Source organism: Trichosurus vulpecula, chromosome 1 (assembly GCF_011100635.1).
Source record: "Trichosurus vulpecula isolate mTriVul1 chromosome 1, mTriVul1.pri, whole genome shotgun sequence".
Classification (NCBI taxonomy): domain Eukaryota; kingdom Metazoa; phylum Chordata; class Mammalia; order Diprotodontia; family Phalangeridae; genus Trichosurus; species Trichosurus vulpecula.
In genome coordinates, this window is record NC_050573.1 from 73,629,680 (window position 1) to 73,648,544 (window position 18,865).

Here is an 18,865-nt window from a genome sequence, read left to right on the forward strand (position 1 = left end):
GGCTATGTCCCTTTAAGGGGGGAAGGAATTTGGCAAAGGGTTGGCTTCTTGGGGAAGCAGAAAGAGCGTCTCGTCCCTTTAAGAGATTGGAGGGGAGGGAGAGAGCGGGAGTGAGGGGGTGGGAGGTCCCAGGAAATCAGTTGGAGCTGGATAATGAATGGGTTAAGTGGCTGGAGGTAGCTCCGGGGCTTTAGAAAGCGTCCTAGGTCTTTAAAAGGGGGTGGGGTGGATGCCGCTCACTCCCACTCGCGGCCCCACCCCTCCCCGACTTTCCGTTCCCGGGTTCGGTGGCGCTGGGGAGATAGGAGGCGTGGCCAGCCTTTGGGGGCGGGGCTATGCCGGGCCAGGGGAGGGGCCTGGAGGCGGAGGGCGGGGCCGGGCCGGGCCGGGCCGGGCCCGGCCGCGCGGGGCTGGGGCAGTGTCTCTGGGCTGGCGGCGGGAGCAGCATGGATTGGGGCACGGAGCTGTGGGTGAGTCTGGTCCTGGCCCCCCCTTTCTTCCATCAGCTCCCCGCCTTCACCTCGGGGGGCCCCTCCTCTGTCCCAGAGCCCCCCTCCCAGTTTTCTCGCTTTGCCCCTGTCCCAGTTCAGTTCTCGCCCCCTCCTCTCCTATTCCCCCTCCCGGTTAGTCCTCTCCCGGGCCCCCTCTCTCAACTCTCGCCGACCCCCTCGCATTTCTCCTCCATTTCTTTCCCCTTCCCCACCACGTTCTCTCTCAGTTGCCCCTCACTTCTCTTCTGGCTGTCCCCTCTGTCCCCCCCGTCTGTTGCGGTGGCCCCCACTCCGTAAATTCCCAATCCCCTTTCCCCCCTAAGCCCGCAGGCATTCTCTCCTCTTTGATTTCAGTTTCTCTTCTCTCCCGGCTGCGCTCCTACCCCTCAGCGAGATTTCCCCTGCCCGTCTTGCAGTCTCCCTCTATTCCCATTTTTCTCCCAGTTCCCCTTCTACTTCTTTTGCGTTCTCTTCTCCCCTCCTGGTCCCTTTCCCAGAGCCTCTTGCCCATCTCTGCTACTCCCCTCCCCGGGTGCTCTCTCCGTCCTTCTAACCCCCTGCTTTTCTCAGTTACCCTTTTCTCTCTCTCTCATATTTCCTCTCCCGTTTGCCTCCTTTCCTCAGTTTCGCCGTCCCAGTATTCTCCTCTTGTCACCCTTTCCATCTCTTCCCAATTTCTCCCACTTACCTTCCTCCCCACTGGGCTTCGAGTCCTGCCTTTTGTCACCGGCCTCGCTGCCTCTCCCCTTTTAAACTATAGGGTTGGAAGGGAGGCAGAGAGAGCTAGAGGCAGGGAACTCCTCTTTCCCTTCTCCTGACTTAGCTGACCTCAAGGGAAGTTATTTATGCCGCATTTCCAAAGGGCCCTTTGCCAGTCGGACCCTGCCCCTCTTGCCCCACCCACACAGGATCCCCATATCCATGAGGCCATATATTCCTGGGTCTGAGCGTGGAGGCTGGACTCTTTGGAGTCCAATAGCAATCCCTCTCCTTCCCATAGATACACTCCACTCTTCATAGCCCTGAGGAGGCCAGGCCTGGCTAGACTTGGTGGAGGGGGACCAATGGTCCTGGAGAACCAAAGGGTTTTTCAGTGATTAGGGCGGGCCACTCAGCAGCAGCTGACCCTTGATTTTTGATGGGTAGAGTTTGGGGGGGTTGTCACTAGTGACCCCTCCCTTGGCTTGAGCTGCTGTGTTTACATCTCTTGCTCTCCTCCCCCTCCCACCCCCCCAACAGGAAGTGGATTTCCTTCCCAGCCTAATGCCTGGGCCAGGGATCCCAGCCCTCCCCCTACCCCACCCCCAAAAGGCCCAGTCCTTAGGCTGCCTGGGTCCCTTCCCCTGGCTGGGCCTCAGGCCCTCTTCTCCCCTGTTTTGTTTTCCTTCCCCCTGGCCCTCTGGCCCTCTGTCTCTCTCCCTCTCCCTGGCAAACCAGTTTGTCCTCGATGGATGTCTCATAGTTTGGCTCCGATCAGCTTGGACCTCTGGGAGGGCTCCTAATCTTGGGCTGGAAGGAAGATTCCTCCCCACCCCTCCAACCCAAGCTCTGGCTCTGACTCTCCCCCTGCCCTCCTTGACCCTCCAGCTTTGGGAGCTCCTGGGATAGATAATGTGCCTTTTCGGGAGATGGGAGTAGGAAGGGGGGCACTGACTTCATGGACTCTGGCCTCAGCACTCAGTCAGGGGCTCTGGCCAGCAGCAAGTTGTCCAAGTTGCTGAGGCCTTGACTTGGAGAAACACTTGATTTTTGGTGGGTCTGGACCCTTCGTGGTCTCAGTTTCTCCACCATCACTTTTGGGCCTGAGCTAGATAGGAGGATGAGCCGAGGCCTAGGCTCTGGAACTGGGGTCATTCTCTGGGAATTAAGTTTGTCTTGCCAGATGAAAGGGGAGTGTGTGTGGAAACCTGGAATAGGTCACCTATTTTGAGCTCCCTGACCAGGTCAGGCCCCTTCTTATCTTACTGGGTCTCTGGGTCTTTGCCCAGGGGCAGCTGGTTCAGTACATAGCTGGGGGGTGAGGGGGAGGGTAGGGTGGAGTGGTAAGCAGACATCCACCAGGTGGTTGTTAGGACCTAGGATTTACCCTTGTCTGTGCCACAACTCTTTCTTCAGCCATGTTGTCCCAGGAAAACTCCGACTCTTGGAGAAATATCTTTCCCTCCCTTGTTGTCTTTTAGGGGAGGGGGGCCTGGTTCCTGGGCTCCTCCCTCTTCCTGGTTGGAGTTAATCCATTTACTGGGTTCTAAAAGACTGGACTGAAACTGATAAAATCCCTGGGGGGGAGGAGAAAGTTGGAAGGCTTGAATAGCGGGAGAGGGGTTGTCCTGTCTGCTTTTACACTCCAGGGTCTACTTCCATGGAGGAGGAGGGGCCAGAGAGCCTGAGGACTCCAGGGAAAGATCCCAGTTAGCCTTGGGAGGTGTGAGGAGTTGTGGTCCCCAGAAGTCTTAACTCCTCTTTCTGGACCTCTTCATCCCCCTCCCCCTCTCTTGGCTACTGGGAGTTCCCACCCCCAGGGGCCTGGAAAATCCAGGTCCCTCCAGAAATCCCCAGGAATCCCCGGGCAAGGTGGCAGAGAGGTCAAGTCAAGTCACCCAGGACTTGGAGCTGGGGAGTGGGAGGGGGATCTCCTAGTCTGGAGCTCTGCTCCACCGGAAGGTAGGGGGCACTCCACCTGGGAGGAGAAACTTCAGAACAAATGGCCACACCAATTTCTTGCCACTTTCTGCAGCCTGACTCAGCTGAGGAAGGGCAGGGAGACAGGTTAAGAAGGGAGTGTTAGAATGTCAAAACTGAGAGAGATCTTAGAATCTGACCTTTTCATCTTACAGATGAGGAAACTGAGGGTCCCAAGAAAGCCTTAACCAAGGTTACAGAGCCAGGAAGTGGCAGAACTGGGAATAGAACCCAGGCAGCTCCTTGAACTCCACCTACAGTGGGGGGCTGCCTAATGGAACAGCTCAGTGCTGCTGGGGGATGGGGAGGGGAAGCAGAGTGAAGATGGGCAGGAGAAGGTGCTTTGATGTTGTGTGATGGGGCCTGGGTAGGGAGGGAAAAGGAAGGCCCAGAAATACGTGGGACTTGATGGAGACTTTTTTGTGACTCAGGGGGGAACTGAGTCAATGAGTTGGGCTTAGGATAGGACTTCCCCTGAAACTCTTCAGGGGGAGGGAGGGATGGATGAAAGGAGAGAGGGAAAGAGAGGAAGAAAGAGCATGTAATTTTCTTTATGTGGGGAGAGGGAAGTGGTGACATTTCTTTTTCTCTTCCTCAAGACCCCTGCCTCAGGTAATTGGGGAAGGGTAACAGGTTAATAGGTTTCAGAGTGGAAACCATTTTATAGGGAGACTGAGGTTTCCAGAAGTTAAGTGATATGCCCAAGGTCAGACAGAGAGTAGGAGAACCAACCAGGATTCTAAACCATGGTCATGTCTTCTGATTCTTCCTGTCCCACATGGGCCAAAGAGCTAGGGCCTACCTAAGCTGTAGAATTCCTGGATCCCCCTAGAGAGAAGGGAATTCAGGAACCCCTGATCCCAGGCCCTGGGGGCTGGGGGGTTAAGTACTATTGGCCCATGGGGCAGTGCCCGCCCCTTGCCTGCCAGTAACACTGCCCCCCTCTCTCTGTCTTTCTGTAGTGCCTGACTCACCCACTCCTGCCCGCCCAGCCGGATTTTCCGGAATGGAGGGGGATTAGGGGTGTGTGTGGGGTAACCTGGCTGGAACTGGGGCCTTAGGGGTAAGGGCCAGGGACCAGACAGGTTCCAGGCTAATTTTGTCCCTGGGGAGAAGAGCAAAGATTCTATGAGGCTGTCGTGGCCCCCCCTTCTCTTCCAGCCCTGCACTGACAAACCCTGGTATCTAGATGCTGGATGGGGATTCAGCCCCTTGGACTACCACCACCCTCACCCAGACAGGGTGAGGGACACTGATGGGGGGAACACCTCCTGCTGCCCTGGGCCTCTGTTTTCTGAGGCCCCTCCTCCAGAAGGGTTAGAGCTATTTTCCTGGCCACTCCCGGTCCAGTCTTTCAGGGGTGGGGCTTTGGTGGCTACACCCATGGGGGGGAGGGGGGAGGATTGGATCTGGGAGCCTGGTCTCTCCGGACCATCCTGAGGTCATAGGATTGGAGAAAGCTGGTGCTGTAAGGGATACTAGGTCCCTCCTTTTACAGAGAAGGAAACTGAGACCCAGAGAGAGGAAGGAACTTGTTTGAAGTCCCCCCCTTCTCTCTCTACATTTCCCACTCCCCTTCAGGACCAGTTTGAGGTGATTGAACGCCATACACAATGGGGCCTGGACCTGTTAGACAAATATGTGAAGTTTGTGAAGGAGCGGACGGAAGTAGAGCAGAACTATGCCAAGCAGCTCAGGTGGGCCTGGAAGGGGTGCTCGGAGCTTGGGGACCCTGGGCTGGCTAACTCAGAGCTGCAAGGTTTAGGGGATGTTATGGGAGGCTCCCTCGGGGGGGGGGGGAAGGAAGCTGTAAGGGAGGATGCTGGGAGAGGCTCTGGGACAAGCCTTCCTGGGATCCTTGTTAGGGGGGGAGGGGGCAGAACCGAGACTCAATGGTTCTCTTCTTCTCCCACCTATCTCCCTGACAGGAGCCTAGTGAAAAAATACCTGCCCAAGAGATCGACAAAGGATGACCCAGAGTCCAAGTGAGGAGTGGGGGTGTGGCTGGGGTGGCGAACTTGATGCCCCTCTCCCCTCTTGCGTGGGAGCCTAGATGCACAAGTCGATCAGTGCTAACTTCTCCCCTCTGCTCCCTTAACCCTGTCCCTGTCCCTGCCCCAGGTTCAGTCAGCAACAGTCCTTCATGCAAGTTTTACAAGAGCTCAATGACTTTGCCGGCCAGCGGGAGCTGGTGGCTGAGAACCTGACCATGCAGGTGTGTCTGGAGCTGGCCAAGTATTCACAGGACATCAAGCAGGAGCGGAAGACGGTGAGGATCCCTGGGCGATGAACCCCCCTGACCCAGACAGTCCACTTGGGCCCTAGCTGTTCTTGCCTCAGTTTCTCTCTGGCAGCCAGGCCCTCATTTCTAAGCACTCCTCCCCCTCCCCCCAATCCTGCAGCATTTCCAGGAGGGCCGCCGGGCGCAGCAGCAGCTGGAAAACGGACTCAAGCAGCTGGAGAATGTGAGTGCTAAGACAGAGGAAAAAGAATGAACGGAACTGCAAAGCTGGAGGTCCTACATCCCTCTCAGCCTGTGGGCCAGCAATGGGAGTGGGCTCCTAGTTATGGGGAGTAGACCACCTTAAACACCCCCACTTAAGGCCCAGCAACATTCACTGGGAAAAGCCAGTGCTTAGGGGCTGGGGCTTGGGCTTCTAGTCCCAGCTTTATTACTAACTCACTTGTTTGACCATGAGGAAGTAAGTCCTTTCACCTCCTTGGGACTCAGTTTCTCCCTTTATGAAATGGGAATAGTAAGCTGCCTCCCCCCATCCCCCCATTTTCTTCCCTCTACCCCTAGGGTGTGGTGAGGCTGAAGCCATGGAATGTGAGGGTGAGGGCTTGCCCATAGGTGACTTCATTATCATTGTCACATTCCCCAGAGCAAACGGAAATTTGAACGAGACTGTCGGGAGGCAGAAAAGGCAGCTCAGACGGCTGAGCGGCTGGACCAGGACATTAATGCCACCAAGGCCGACGTGGAGAAGGTGGGAGGGATGTGGGACTTTGGGAGCTGAGGTGGGGCCTTCGAGGCAATGGCCTGGCTTGTGACCTGAGTGACCTTCCCCAGGCAAAGCAGCAGGCCCACGTGCGCAGCCACATGGCTGAGGAGAGCAAGAATGAATATGCTGCCCAGCTACAGCGTTTCAACCGTGACCAGGCCCACTTCTACTTCACTGAGATGCCTCAGATCTTCGATGTGAGCAGCCAGGCCCTCAGTTGGCTCGAGGTCCCTTTTGGCTCATCTCCGTACTCATGTCTTCCTTTCTCTGCCATTTCCACCCCGCCACCCCACCCCACTCTCAGCCGATCTAGGCCCTTCTCTTTTCCCCAGATTCCCAAAGACCTCCCCTCATCCATCTCTGGTCTTCCTACCTCCCAGCCCCTCCTTCCATTCCTTGTGCCTTTCCAGAAGCTACAGGACATGGACGAGCGCCGGACCGCCCGACTTGGTGCTAGTTATGGACTTTTGTCAGAGACCGAGCTCCAGGTGATGCCTATCATTGGGAAATGCCTAGAGGGCATGAAGGTGGCTGCTGCTGCTGTGGACCCCAAGAACGTGGGTGCTGGGCCCCAGCAGGGCTGGGGGTGGGAAGAAAGGAAGCTTGCAGTGTCAGGGATGGCGTTGGGGAAGGTGGTCCCAGGAATGGGAGGCCAGGACAGTAGCTCTGGGAGGTCTAAGATCTGGAGTTGAGTCCTGCTCTGTCACTGACACCCCACCCCCCCAGGTGACCCTGCACTAGGTCCCTCCTTGCGTTAGGCTTCAGTTTCTCCATCTATAAAATCAGATTGATGGACTTACATGTTCCCTAAGGTCACCTCCAGCTCAGAAACCCTCTAGCCTTAAGAGCCGTTTCTACTATAATCCTTGAGAGGAGACCAACTAGAGCTAGTAGCCAGATGAGTGGGGGCCTGGATTGCCCCACCTCCCCTCAATCCCTGTCTCCTCTGCCTGCTTCCAGGATTCCCAGGTGCTCATCGGTCTGCATAAATCTGGCTTCACTCGCCCTGGTGATGTTGAGTTTGAGGACTTCAGCCAGCCCATGACCCGTGCCCCATCAGACAGCAGCCTGGGAGTACCCCCTGATGGGCGCCCTGACCCACGAGGCCCAGTCAGGAACCGCCCCAAGCGCTGGCCCTTTGGGAAGAAGAATAAGGTAGGGGTCTGGGAGGCCTGGGTTGGCTGGGTGGTGTGTGTGTGTGGGCATGCTCCATTCTGACCCCTTCCCCTGGATGGGGAGGGGTATCACTGGCCAGCAAGCCAGAGACATGAATGACTGGGGGAGGGTGGGGCCCCATTGAGTCAGCCCCCCTCCACCCCCTCACCCCTGAAGCCCCAGGGAACCACGGGCCGGAACGTTGAGTCCCAGCCTGGAATCTTCCTCTTGGCCCTTGTCCCAGCTGGGATTGAGAACCCAGTCCCCTGGGCCCTGGAGCTTCAGGGCGGGGGCAGGGGTCTGAGGAGGGTTCTCAGCTTGAAGGTTTAATGTGGGGCTTCCTGCTCTGCATGCAGCTGGCTCTCACTGAGGTTGGAGAAAGAGAGAGAGAGAGAGAGAGATATGTGTGTGTGTGTGTGTGTGTATGTATGTGTGTACAGTGGGCGGGGGAAGTGGCTATTAGGGGAAGCTGTTCATTCCACTCTTCCCTCTCTGTGTCTTGGGGAGATGGCTTCATGGCAGTGGCGGGGGGGGGGTGGTTTGAGGCCAGACTTTTCTCGCTGACCCACTCCTCCAGAGCTCACCCCAGGGCTCCCCAATGCTGCCTCTCAGGTTCTCCTGCCTCTATGACCTTAGCCCCAGGCCACTAGTGAATGCTTCCTTCCCAGATACTGAGGGTGACCTTTGATCCCACGGGCTTTCATCTTTGACCTGCCACCTTTGGCCTGTCCTGGATCTGCTGCTCCTGCATGTGTTGACTGGGGAAGACAAGGCCTGAGATACACAGGGGTCAGAACAAGGGGGAGGAGGGTCTTTGGTGGGGGGAAGAGAGCCAGAATTCTTTGCTTGATGAACTGAGGCTTAGTAAACAGCCCAGGGTGTTCTGGTACTCCTGGGAGCTCACAGCCTTGTCTCCCTTCTCTTCCCCCACCCTTTGCTTCGTATTTTGTGTTGCTCTCTGGAATGTGCATGTTTTGTGTCCCTGTGTGTATGTGTGTCCCAGTTTTCTTACCGTTTTTTTCTCCATTTTGTGTTTCCTTTTTTCCTTTTTTGTGTGTCTGTCTGTCCATCCATCCCTGCTCTTGACCATCCCCACCCCATCCCCCATCCCTCAACCCTGCCTGTAGCTACCCCCCCCACCCCTGTCCCCTCTGGGGGGCCCCCCTCCCTCGGCGTACGCTAATGGACCCCCATCCCCTCGCTTCGGCCGGGACCCCCTGGCCTTACTGAGTGAGATCAGTAAGTCAGTCAAGCCCCGGATAGCCTCCTTCCGCAGTCTCCGAAGTCGAGGGGTAAGTGGGCCCTTGGCCCCTGGGAAGGGGCCTCGGGGGTGCTGAGGTGATGACCCCCCCCACTGGCAAGGGAAGGGATGGATCAAGACAGGCTGGGTGCCAGGCAGCTCCTATCTCCTCTCCCTTTTACCCCTCTCTCCCCACTTCCCACTTAGTATTTCATTAGGAGGGATCAAGAGACCGGGTGGCAGGTACTTCTACACTTGCCATCTGGCTTTGCTCCTTGTGCTGCTGGGCTGGGGGTCACGGAAGGCTGGAGACAGGGAAGAGACTCAGGCTTCCTGGACCTGTGGGGATATGGAGACGGGGAGAAGATTGAGCCTCCTTCCGTCTTTCCTCTTAGACAGTGGCCACTGAGGATTTCAGCCACCTGCCCCCTGAGCAGCGAAGAAAAAAATTGAAACAGCAATTGGAAGATCGAGGGCGAGAGCTACAGAAGGAGATAGATCAGAGGTGAACAGTGGGGCAAGTACAGGGGCTTTGGGGCCACTCGTCCTCCAGAGGATCCAGGAATGGAGGCCCAGGGCCGTTCAGTGACCTGCCAAGGTCATGCCGATAGCAAAGGTCGGCTTGACTCTGGTTCCCCCCATCCAGCACCATTTCCCTTGGGCATGACTGTTTTCTCTGGGTATCTGAGTGGCTGTCTAGTGAGAGATTAGCCTTGCTCTGCTTGGCTGAGATGGGAAAGCGTGGAGGGGCAGGGGCATGTTGCCAAGTGGCCTTCTATGTAGGATTTGCTCAATTAGAATTATACAGTTGGGCTGCCTCCTGGAGGAAGGAAATTCCCCATCACTGGCGGCCTTGAGGCCACCAGCCACTTGTTGGGATGCCCTGCTCATGCTTGAGCTGGACCAGAAGTCCTCTGGACACCCTTGTGTTGTTGGGATTCTGGCTGCTGGAGAAGGGAGGGAGCTAGGCACGCTGAGGAACCTCCTTCCCTCGCTCTCTAGGGAGGCCCTAAAGAAGATGAAGGATGTTTATGAGAAGACGCCACAGATGGGTGACCCTGCCAGCCTGGAGCCCCGCATCTCCGAGACCCTGGGCAATATTGAACGGCTGAAGCTGGAGATCCAGAAGTATGAGGTGAGCTCTGGTCTAGGACCTGGCAGCCAGCCCAGCTGAGTCACTGTGGGGGGGGGGGGGAGGGGTGGTGGCTCCAGCTGTTTCCCATCATGGCCTAGGCAAGCAGCGAAGCGACCTTAGGAAACCTTCCTGTCTGCCTTTGGAGGGTGGTGGGAGATGAGGCACTAGGGGGACATGGCCAACCGGGCCCTCCCAAATGCCGATCACCTTGCTCTTAGACATGGCTGGCCGAGGCAGAGAACAGAGTTCTGGGTAACCGCGGTGACAGCCTGGGACGGCATGGTCATCCGCCAGAACCCCCTACCGGGGCTCCCCCAGATACAAACAACTGTTCTTCTGACAAGGAGAGGTAAGGGGTTGGAGCTTAGGAGGGAGGCCAGCCCTCAGGAGGCTGAGAGGTGTGTGTGTGTGTGTGTGTGTGTACAAACAGCTGGTCTGTTGGAGAAGGGCCCTAGGTGGAGGGACAAGATGGGGGAAGTGGGTGGGAGGAGAAGAACCGTGGGGGAAAAGAGAGGGGGAGGAAGAGATGGGGGGAGAGAGACAAACACATAGACAGACAGATGTACTCTGGGTAAATGGGCAGGGAAGCATGAATAGAGTGAGGGGAGTGGGGGCAGGCCATGGTAGGGACTCAGTCATCAGTGGCTAAGGTAGAAGAGAGACCAGAAGGGCCTTGGGCAGAGGAGGCAGGGTAGGGTATAGTGAGGGGTGGGTAGTGAACGTTCACTTTTGACTCCTGTGTCCCCAGCCCAGAGGCTGCCCCCTCAGATGAGGGAACGGACACCTCCATCTACACAGAGTTTGAGGAGGACTTCGAGGAGGAGCCAGCCTTCCCCATTGGTCACTGTGTTGCTATCTACCAGTTTGAAGGTGAGAAAGAAGCAGGGAAGAATCAGTAACTTGTTGGCCAGGCTGCAGCTGAACCCCGCTTGAGCCATATCCTCCTATAGAAATGCCCAGCACATCAGGGCCACTTCACTAGACAGAAGGCTCCCTGTGCCAGCAGACACTCCTGTCTCTCAGGAGACCAGCCTCATGCATTTTCATTAGGATTCAGGTTGTATGCCTACTGGCATGGAGGGAACCCTGGCTTTGGAGTCAGAGTATCTGGGTGTCGAATCTGGACTCTGCCACTTGGTACTGGCATGTCTCTGAGCAAGCACTCTCTTAAGGGCCCTTCCAGCTCTAAATTCTATGACCCTCTGATTGGCCTGCCATGGGGGAAGCTTTAAGCAGTACAGGTAACTCTGACAGTATCTGGGGGGAGGGGAGGGACTTCTGGTCTATCCTCAGTCTTCTTTATATCTCCCATTACCCCCCATCAGGGTCCAGTGAGGGCACCATCTCCATGGATGAAGGCGAGGATCTGTGCCTAATGGAGGAGGATAAAGGCGATGGGTGGACGAGGGTCCGGCGGAAACAGGGGGGTGAGGGCTACGTGCCTACCTCCTACCTTCGAGTCACACCCAGCTGAACCCCCTTGCCATCCCCAGGGGTGGGTAGATCCCTGAATGGGGTACCCCCTGGCCCTCTCTTGGGGCAGGTGGATCCCCGAACGGGGAGTCCGTCTTCCTCCTTTCTTTGCTCCTAGGGCCCGGCTATTGCTGCTTTAGGACCCTGCCCAGGGGGCCGGGGGTGGGGCTGGGCCCGGCTGCCCCTCACTCCACACCATGTATGCACTTTATTCCTGGGGGGGCGTGGGCTTCCGCTCCCGACGTGCTCCTCAGCCTAGAGTTCTAGCTGGGGCCTGTGTAACCTCTGCTGCCAGGCCCAGCCCCATTGTGCCTCCTACACTCGATGTAAATACTTGTGTTCCGGCAAGTGCAGCTTTTTTTAAAACAACAAAACAAAAACTTGTATAAATGGACCGTGTGCAGCCCCTGACTTGGAGCTTTATTTAGGACTCGGTAGGCGGCCTGTGTCACTGGACTCTTTCCCCAGACCGCTGTGTCCTTGCCCAGGGACTTCACCCACCTGTCGGGGTAGCGCTTCAGAACAGTGCGAAGAACACTGGAGGTGGGCGCCACAAAGGCCTCCTCTGTCCCTTCCAGCTGCCCAGCCTTTGGCTCTGTGACACTGGAATGTAGCCCCATGCTCTCCATCCAAGCCTGGGCCAGCTTCTCTGCTGATCTGATCCCTGTGACTTGTGGGAAGGGCTATGGTGAGGTTCTTTGCATAAAGGAGCTTATCCAAGAGGAGACAGACAGCAGAAGGGGAGCGGGCTTCCTAGCAATGGCCCATTCCCACTGTGGAAGAAAAACTAGATTTGCTCCTGGTGAAGAGCTCGGAGGGGTGGGAGGATGTTCTGAAGCTACAGATTTCAGCCCACTGGGAGGAAGAGCTTCTATGAGGTAGTGAGTTCACTGGAAGCCTTCTGGTTCTGGAAGGGCAGGGAGAGAGAGACAGGCCAGCAGTACTTCCTGGTCCCAGCAAAGGAGAGGAGGAAGAGAAACTGGGTATGAGGGCTCAGCTGCACCTGCCTCCCCCCAGCTCTCCGGGCTCTCACTTCTCTAGGTGTGGGTGCCCTGGGGCAAGGTCCCAGTTAGCGTTGTGGCAGCAGTCAGCCTGGGGAGTCAGGCCCCTGGAGGTTCATAGCCAGAGGACAGTGGGGAGTCCTGGCCAGGTAAGATGAATCTTGTAGGCGTGCTCAGGTGACCTCAGCCCTCAGGCTCCAGTCTCCGGGAGAGGGCACTGAGGACAAGGTGAAACTTCTTGTGACGTTCGGCCTGTCCAGCTCCAGCACCCCGGCTGCCCCAGAGGAGCCTCAGGGCAAACTCAGTCTGGAAGGCTTCACACAGCTCTGCGGTGGGCTGGAAACCTGGGTGGGGGAAAGGGAAAGAGCCCAGGAGATTAGAGGGGGAAAGAAGGGAGGGGGGATTCCTTTGGGGGTGGGGAGGACAGAGCTCACCCTTCAGTCTGGCCTGGGCTGCCTCGCGGTAGTGGGAGGCGTTGTTGGCCATGGTTCGGGCTCCTTGCAGCGTCCAAAGCAGCCGTTCACAGCTCTCCTCATCAGACCCCCATAGCTGGACTCCCTCCAGCAGCTGGGCCACAGGCACTATGTGGGGCAGGGCCACCTCCCCTGGCTGACCAATTCCTGTGATGAGAGCAAAGGAGCTCCTGGGGCCTCCTGGGTTTAAATCACACTCTAGCAGGTTGGGCAAATCACTCCTCTTCCCTGGGCCTGGGCCGCAATTACTTCATCTGTAAGGTGAGGGACTAGGTGACCCCAGTTTCCTGCTTCCAAGGTCTAAGATGCCCTCAGGCAAAGGTTGAGCCTCCACTTACCAGCCCCTTCATCCAAGGCTCGGACAAAGGGCTTTAGCTCCTTCTCGAAGGCCAGTGCAGCCTCGGTGTGGTTCTGCCGGAGGAGGCGCCATGTCCGTTCTAGCCGTGTGATCTGGGGAGAGCTGGCATGTTTAGCTCCTGAACCTAGCTGACCCCAGGTCCCTTCCCCATCCTTCACCTTACCTGGGGCAGCTGCAAGGCAGTCATCACTGAAGAAAGAGCAAACAGGTCTCCTGTACCTCCAGGGGCCCGAAGGGCTAGTGCCAGCTGGATAAGGCCAAGCAAGGTGGCCACCCGTTCTGCCACGGGCCCCGAGCATCCCACCACCGCTATGGCCGCGGCTAGGGCCAAGGCCTCATGCCTGGGGGAAGTTTGCCGGGTCAGAGACAATAGTGGGTTGGAGGTATGGGGCAGAGTTGTGGAAGGTTTGAGGAGCAATGAGGTTAAAGGGATTATGGGGGTGGGGGCAGGGAGATACTGGCAGGGAGTAGAAAGGAAATGTAGGAAACTACAAAGGTTTGGAAGGCAGAACTAGCAATTATTGTCCAGATCAAGCCATGTGAACCACACTTTCAAATGAATTTGGTGACAGGGCCAGTGGGGTATATGAATGTATGTGTAAGTCACCATTATAAAATAAAACCTGTAAGATACTGATGTTTTATATTTGCTTCCTATTTTAACTAATTCTTGCTATCTACATTGCAAAGAGACCCTCTGAGCTCTTCAAATTTTTTTTCTATGCTGAGAGGATGGTGCCATCAGTAGCCCCTTTGAATTTTAGCACCCTAGGGCAGAGTCCTTATTTTCTCACCCTAGTTATGACTGGGGCAGGGTTGGAGGGAAAAGGGGGTAGTTTGAATGGCTGTGAGGGTGGCATGGTTATCCTCTGATGTTCCCCTGGGGGAGAGAGGAGCAGGGTTAGGGCTGGAGCATGGGGCTCACCTTTCCAATAGGTTAAGCCGAAGTTGGTGACCATGAGGCAGTGTGAGGAGCTCCAGACCTGAGTGGACGCCCATTGCCTGGCGCTGAGTTCGAGTCACACCCAGGACCTGGGCTGCCTGGGAGGAAAGGGGTGGTGAGCCCAAGGAAAGCTGCCTTTGGAACATCTCGGGTCATGATGCTGCCAGATTCTGGGCCTGCTGACCTGGCAGTTGGTGAGAAGCAGGTGTCGGGCTATAGTGCCCACATCATGCTGCAGGAATAGGGCACGAAGGGTCCTCAGGGCACTGGGCTCCAAGGGCCGGTTCTCAGGGCCCAGCAAGCAGGACGAGAAGGCCTGGGGCTGGAGAGCAGCAGGAACTCCTCCTTGGGGTCTCACAAAATCTTCAGCTTCTTCTTGCTCCAACTCTTCCCACCAAGGGGTCTCCTGTAGACTTTCTTTGTTGCTGAGGTGGGCATGGTGTCCATGGAGATCCTTGTGCTCTTCTCTTTGTACAGCTTCTTCCCCGGCTAAGGCTTCTGCCTTGGACTCGGTCTCCTGTCCATCTCTGGGTCCAGGCCTGGCTTCCTCCCCAGTCCCAGCTTCTTCCCTGCTCCCAGCTTCCTCCCCATGCCTTTCCTTCCCTTGGAGGATCTCCTGGGGCACCAGCTCACAGGAGGTGGGAGGCAACATTACAGAGGGTGCCCGTGGAGGTTTGGGTGGCACCTTGGGATGCAGCTGCCCATCTGAGCCCCACAGTGGGATGCCCATGCCCAGTTGCTGTGCCCTACGTAGGACAGGGTCACTGCCCGTACGGAAAAGGGGGGAAGCAGGAGGTACCACTTTGGCCATCTGGGGGTCATCTGGAGAACCTGAGAGCCAGAGGAGAAACAAGAGGACAGACTTGGAGACATGGCAGAGATGGGGAAGAAGTCAGACGGGCAGAGGGAGAAGGCGGAACCTAGTGTAGATGTTCCCCATCTTCCTTGTCTCACCTGCTTTTTTGCTACTCTTCGGGGGGCCTCCCTTGTGGCCCAGGATGTCTAGGCTGGCTGGCTGGCTCCCACTGAGCACCTTGGACCTAGTGGCCAATTCAGTTCAAGAAACGTTAATGAAAAGTGCCTACTCTGCCCAAGGAACTGTGCTAGATTCTAGCTAGTTACAAGGAAAGCCTTCCCCTATTGGAGCTGAGCTTTAAAGAGAACCAGGGAGCATATAAGGTACAAGTGGGAAGGGAGGACATATAGAGATGGGGGAAAGCTGTGCAGGGCAAAAGCGTGGAAGTGGGAAATGGGAACATAAGACAGGCTTTCTCTCCTCACTGGGTGTCGCTGCCTCAGCCCACTCCCTCAGCTCATTTTGTGTCTGAATGAATCTTAGCAGCTCATACTTGTGTGGTTCGTTAAGGTACATTCATTAGTGTACAAGGTACGTTCCTCAAAATTCCATGAGGCAGGCAATGGAAAACATCCCATGCTACAGATAAAGGAACCAGTGCTTAGAGAAATGAGGTGACTTGTCCAGGCTAATACACAGCAGAGCTGGGCTTGAACCTGGGTCTTTGGAGTCAGTTTGGGGCTCTTTCTACCATACCCAGTTGTCTTGTCTCTCCCTCCCATTTCATTTTCCCTCTCCCTTCCCCAGTGGGTAGAGGGGATGATGATCCCTAAGTTCCTGTCTCCTTAAGGACCACCAAGTCCCAGCTCAAGGACAGAGCTCCCTCTTCTCCTTTGAGGGTTCTTTGAGTAGTGGCCATGGTGAAGGGAGGGGGACAAGCGCCATGACCCGATGCCCTTTCCTGACTCCTCTTCCCCATCCCTTCGTCCCAGTATTACCACATCTCCCCATACCTGAACAGCCCTTTGTGGACCTGGCGAGCATCATCACTGCAGCCATCCCCGCTCAGACTCCGCCGGCGGAGGATCTTGTCAAAGGTCATAGGACGTGGAGGTCCATAGCGGACTATGGGATGAGAAGCTACAGCCCCTGAGGCCTGGGACAATGGGCGCTGTGTAGCCACGTAACAGCTTATCAGGGCGGGCAGGCTGGGGAAGCGTTCATCCTCCAGCTGGAAGAGGGCATGAGGCCTGCCAGGGCGTGGGCGCAGCTGAATACGTACCACCTCAAAGTGGAGGGGTTGGCCACCCCAGCAGCAGGACAGCATCAGGGGGCTTGGGCCTGAGACTAAGGTGGAGGTGGAGGCCCATACCAGGAAGTCCCCATCTGCTAGCAGCAGGGCCTCTGCTTCCTAGGGATGGAAAAGGCAAGATTGGCAGGGGATCTGAAGCTCATGACTTACAGCATCCTCTGGGGCCAGGCTCAGTGGTGGCTGGGGATTCAGTGGTCTAAAGCTCCCAGAAAGAGAAGCTTTAACAGCAGGAGATAAGAGATCATGGACGGCAATGACCAGTAGGCCCAGATGTCCAAAGTCTCGAAAGGCTGGAGTGAATGGGCAGGGGCTCCTCATTTTTGGAATGAGGAGCAGAGGTAGTAGGGTAGGGAGATGGGTCACTGGGATATCAGGTTTATGAAATTCAGGAGGGAGAGGAGACCTCAAGTTGGGACATCAGGAGTCTGATGAATCCCTTCTAGCTCAGGCCTGACTCTCCTAAGGGAGACAGACTATGGCAAGTTAGGCCTGAGCACCAGGTACCAAGAGTACATTAATACCCTCAGCCAGGAGTCTCCACCAGGGGGTGCTCGGGGGTTACCTTTTGGGACAGTGCTCCATGGAACCAGGTCTGGTCAACCAACTCTTTCTCAGGGTCTAGAGGCTCCTCTTCCTTTTCCATTGGCAGCTCCTGGGCCCCACTTGGAAAATACAGAGTAGGGGATAGGGATCATTGAGGGGGACAGCATCTGGACTGAGAGCCAGGAGACCTAGATTCTAGTGTTGGCTCTGCCCCTAACTTGGCTGGGATACCTTGGGTAAGTCTCTTCCCTTCTAGGGGTCCCAGTTCCTTTATCTAAAAAAAGCAAAAAAAAACCCAGGCCATTTTGTGAAGGAAGCATGAGGAACAATCAAAACATTCCAGAGCTGGAAAGGCCTTTAGAAAATAATGATGCAGGGGCAGCTAGGTGGCACAGTGAGTAGGCTGCCAGCCCTTCAAATCCAGCCTCGAACACTTGACACACTTACTAGCTGTGTGACCTTGGGCAAGTCACTTAACCCCAATTGCCCTGCCTTCTCCCCTCCAAAAAAGCCAAAGACAAACAGAAAATAACAATGCCATACTTATACGAAGCCCAAAGGTTTACAAAGTCATTTCCCTGCAATCAATACCGTTAAGGTGCAGTAAGAGCATGATGTGACCTTGGGGCATAGAATATGAGAACTGGAAGGGGGCATTAGGGCACGGAACATCGAATGCCAGGGTCCAGAGGAACCTTAAGAGGAGGCAATCTAGTCCAGGTGCTAGACAGGGCAATGGATAGTGAGCCAGACTTTGGGTCTGAGCAGTGTGACCCCAGGCAATTCACTTGCCTCCGTCTCCTCATCTGTAAAGTGGGGTTCAGAATAATAGAAGGTCTCTCTCGGAGTTGTGAGGATTCAAAGAGCTTACTTAGCACAGTGCCTGGCACATGGTAGGGGGCTTAATGAATGTTTATTTCCTTCCTTATTTACCGAGGCTCAGAGAGGGGATGTTATCCGTCTAGGGTCACACAGAGGGTTACACTGATCTTAGGGAGAACTCAGGACCCAACTCTCAATCATGTTGGAGGGCAGGGTACAACCTGGGAGAGGAAATGAAGGGAAGGGAACTAGCGGAGACGGTCTCCCTAGTATTCTGCTGTGCCTGAGGGGTATGGAGAATTCAGGACCTTAGGGCGTGGAGTTGGGGTTGTGGCTGTACCTGGGATTCCAGCGGCCTGAGTCAAGGGGGATGGGGGGTGGAGAGAAGCAGAAGGAAGTTCCGGGGACAGAAAAGGGGGAAGGGACTCAGTTCCAAGCCCTTTCTCCTATTCCAATGCCCCAAGCCTCGACACCCCCCCACCCCCGATCTACAGAAACACGCAGGGCGCGGATGTGGGGAGCGTGGGGTGGGTGAGTACCAGAGTCCCCATTTACTCCGGCTAGCCTTGAGAGGGGATGTCTCCAGGAGTATGGGATCTCGATTCCCCGCCCCACTCGACTCCGCAGGTACAAAGTCCGGGCCCCTCAGCAACCCCCTCCCCTCGCCCCCCAACCTCTGCCCAGAGCCCTGGGAACTCACCTGGAGGGGCTGAGGGCAGTCGCTGCAGCTCCAACTCCGACACTCAGCTCCGCCCCGCAGCCCTGCTTAGGACTGCACCTGGCCCCGCCCGGCCCTCTCCCGCCCCAACCTGGCTCCGCCCCGCCCCCGCCCTAACCCGGCCCCGCCCCTCTCACCTCCCCAATCTGGCCCCGCCCTCTAAGAACTGCGCCGCTCCAGCCGTTCGCCACCTCGCCCCGCCCCCTCAATTTCCTCCCAATAGCGAGCCCCCTCAGAGAGACGGAGCGCTGGGCTGGGTTAACTAGACTCACCCTCCGCTCTTCCTTTCCCATCGCAACCCACCTCCCCTTTCTGGTGCTGAAATTTTTTTCTGGACCGTGGAGGATCCAGAAAAGGGGAGGGATCCCAGAGGAATGCCTCTTCTTCTCCAAAGGGGCGTCGGCTTGGCGAGCAGACGTCCTAGGAGCTGCGTGATCTGGGGAAGAATAAGCACTGGGATTTGTACTCAGAAGTTGGGCACTCGATTTCAGCTCCACCTCTATGAGGGCCTCAGGAAGTTGCTTAATCAATCGGTCAATTAGAAGCATTTATTAAATGCCTCCTATGTGTCAGACACTGTGCTAGGTCCTGGAGATTCAAAGAAGGGAAACGTTCTTCAGCCTCAGTTTCCCTATTTGAAAATGAAGAGGTTGGGCATGCTTTCTAAGGTCCTTTCAGCTTTAAATCCTGTGATGATCCTACTCCCACCTCCCCAGGCAGA

General features: G+C 56.2%; 2 protein-coding genes across 5 annotated transcripts; one reads left to right on the forward strand and one right to left on the reverse strand.

Annotated features, from left to right (window-relative positions):
• The first annotated feature begins 377 nt into the window (after positions 1-377).
• TRIP10 (thyroid hormone receptor interactor 10) lies at positions 378-13,647 on the forward strand. Of its 2 annotated transcripts, XM_036760078.1 has the most exons (15): positions 378-470; positions 4,752-4,867; positions 5,099-5,155; positions 5,292-5,439; positions 5,573-5,635; positions 6,056-6,160; positions 6,244-6,372; positions 6,586-6,732; positions 7,136-7,330; positions 8,458-8,622; positions 8,966-9,075; positions 9,573-9,705; positions 9,924-10,054; positions 10,454-10,575; positions 11,031-13,647. In XM_036760078.1, the coding sequence occupies exons 1-15, from the start codon at positions 447-449 to the stop codon at positions 11,177-11,179; spliced, it is 1,794 nt and encodes a 597-aa protein (XP_036615973.1). In that variant the 5' UTR covers positions 378-446; the 3' UTR covers positions 11,180-13,647. The 2 variants fall into 2 exon arrangements, with proteins under 2 accessions (XP_036615973.1, XP_036615984.1); XM_036760089.1 differs by lacking the exon at positions 8,458-8,622 and having other exon boundaries at positions 415-470.
• SH2D3A (SH2 domain containing 3A) lies at positions 11,566-18,149 on the reverse strand. Of its 3 annotated transcripts, XM_036760069.1 has the most exons (10): positions 17,538-17,609; positions 16,624-16,723; positions 15,763-16,160; positions 14,908-14,993; positions 14,138-14,784; positions 13,936-14,051; positions 13,174-13,351; positions 12,991-13,102; positions 12,614-12,799; positions 11,566-12,523 (listed from the first exon to the last, which is right to left on the reverse strand). In XM_036760069.1, exons 2-10 carry the CDS (start codon positions 16,702-16,704, stop codon positions 12,363-12,365), a joined length of 1,965 nt encoding a protein of 654 aa, XP_036615964.1. In that variant the 5' UTR covers positions 16,705-16,723; positions 17,538-17,609; the 3' UTR covers positions 11,566-12,362. The 3 variants fall into 3 exon arrangements, with proteins under 3 accessions (XP_036615964.1, XP_036615955.1, XP_036615946.1); XM_036760060.1 differs by lacking the exon at positions 17,538-17,609 and adding an exon at positions 18,127-18,149 and having other exon boundaries at positions 11,566-12,799; XM_036760051.1 differs by having other exon boundaries at positions 11,566-12,799.
• Positions 18,150-18,865: the final 716 nt, after the last annotated feature.

Coding starts and splice junctions, on each gene's coding strand:
- SH2D3A (XM_036760060.1), bottom strand. CDS start 16,704: ATGGAAAAGGAAGAGGAGCCTCTAGACCCTGAGAAAGAGTTGGTTGAC. Junction 14,052..14,137: donor TGCTTCTCACCAACTGCCAG/GTCAGCAGGCCC, acceptor CTTTCCTCCCAG/GCAGCCCAGGTCCTGGGTGT. Junction 13,103..13,173: donor CTGCCTTGCAGCTGCCCCAG/GTAAGGTGAAGG, acceptor AGCTCTCCCCAG/ATCACACGGCTAGAACGGAC.
- TRIP10 (XM_036760078.1), top strand. CDS start 447: ATGGATTGGGGCACGGAGCTGTGG. Junction 6,733..7,135: donor CTGCTGTGGACCCCAAGAAC/GTGGGTGCTGGG, acceptor GCCTGCTTCCAG/GATTCCCAGGTGCTCATCGG. Junction 7,331..8,457: donor CCTTTGGGAAGAAGAATAAG/GTAGGGGTCTGG, acceptor CCCTGCCTGTAG/CTACCCCCCCCACCCCTGTC.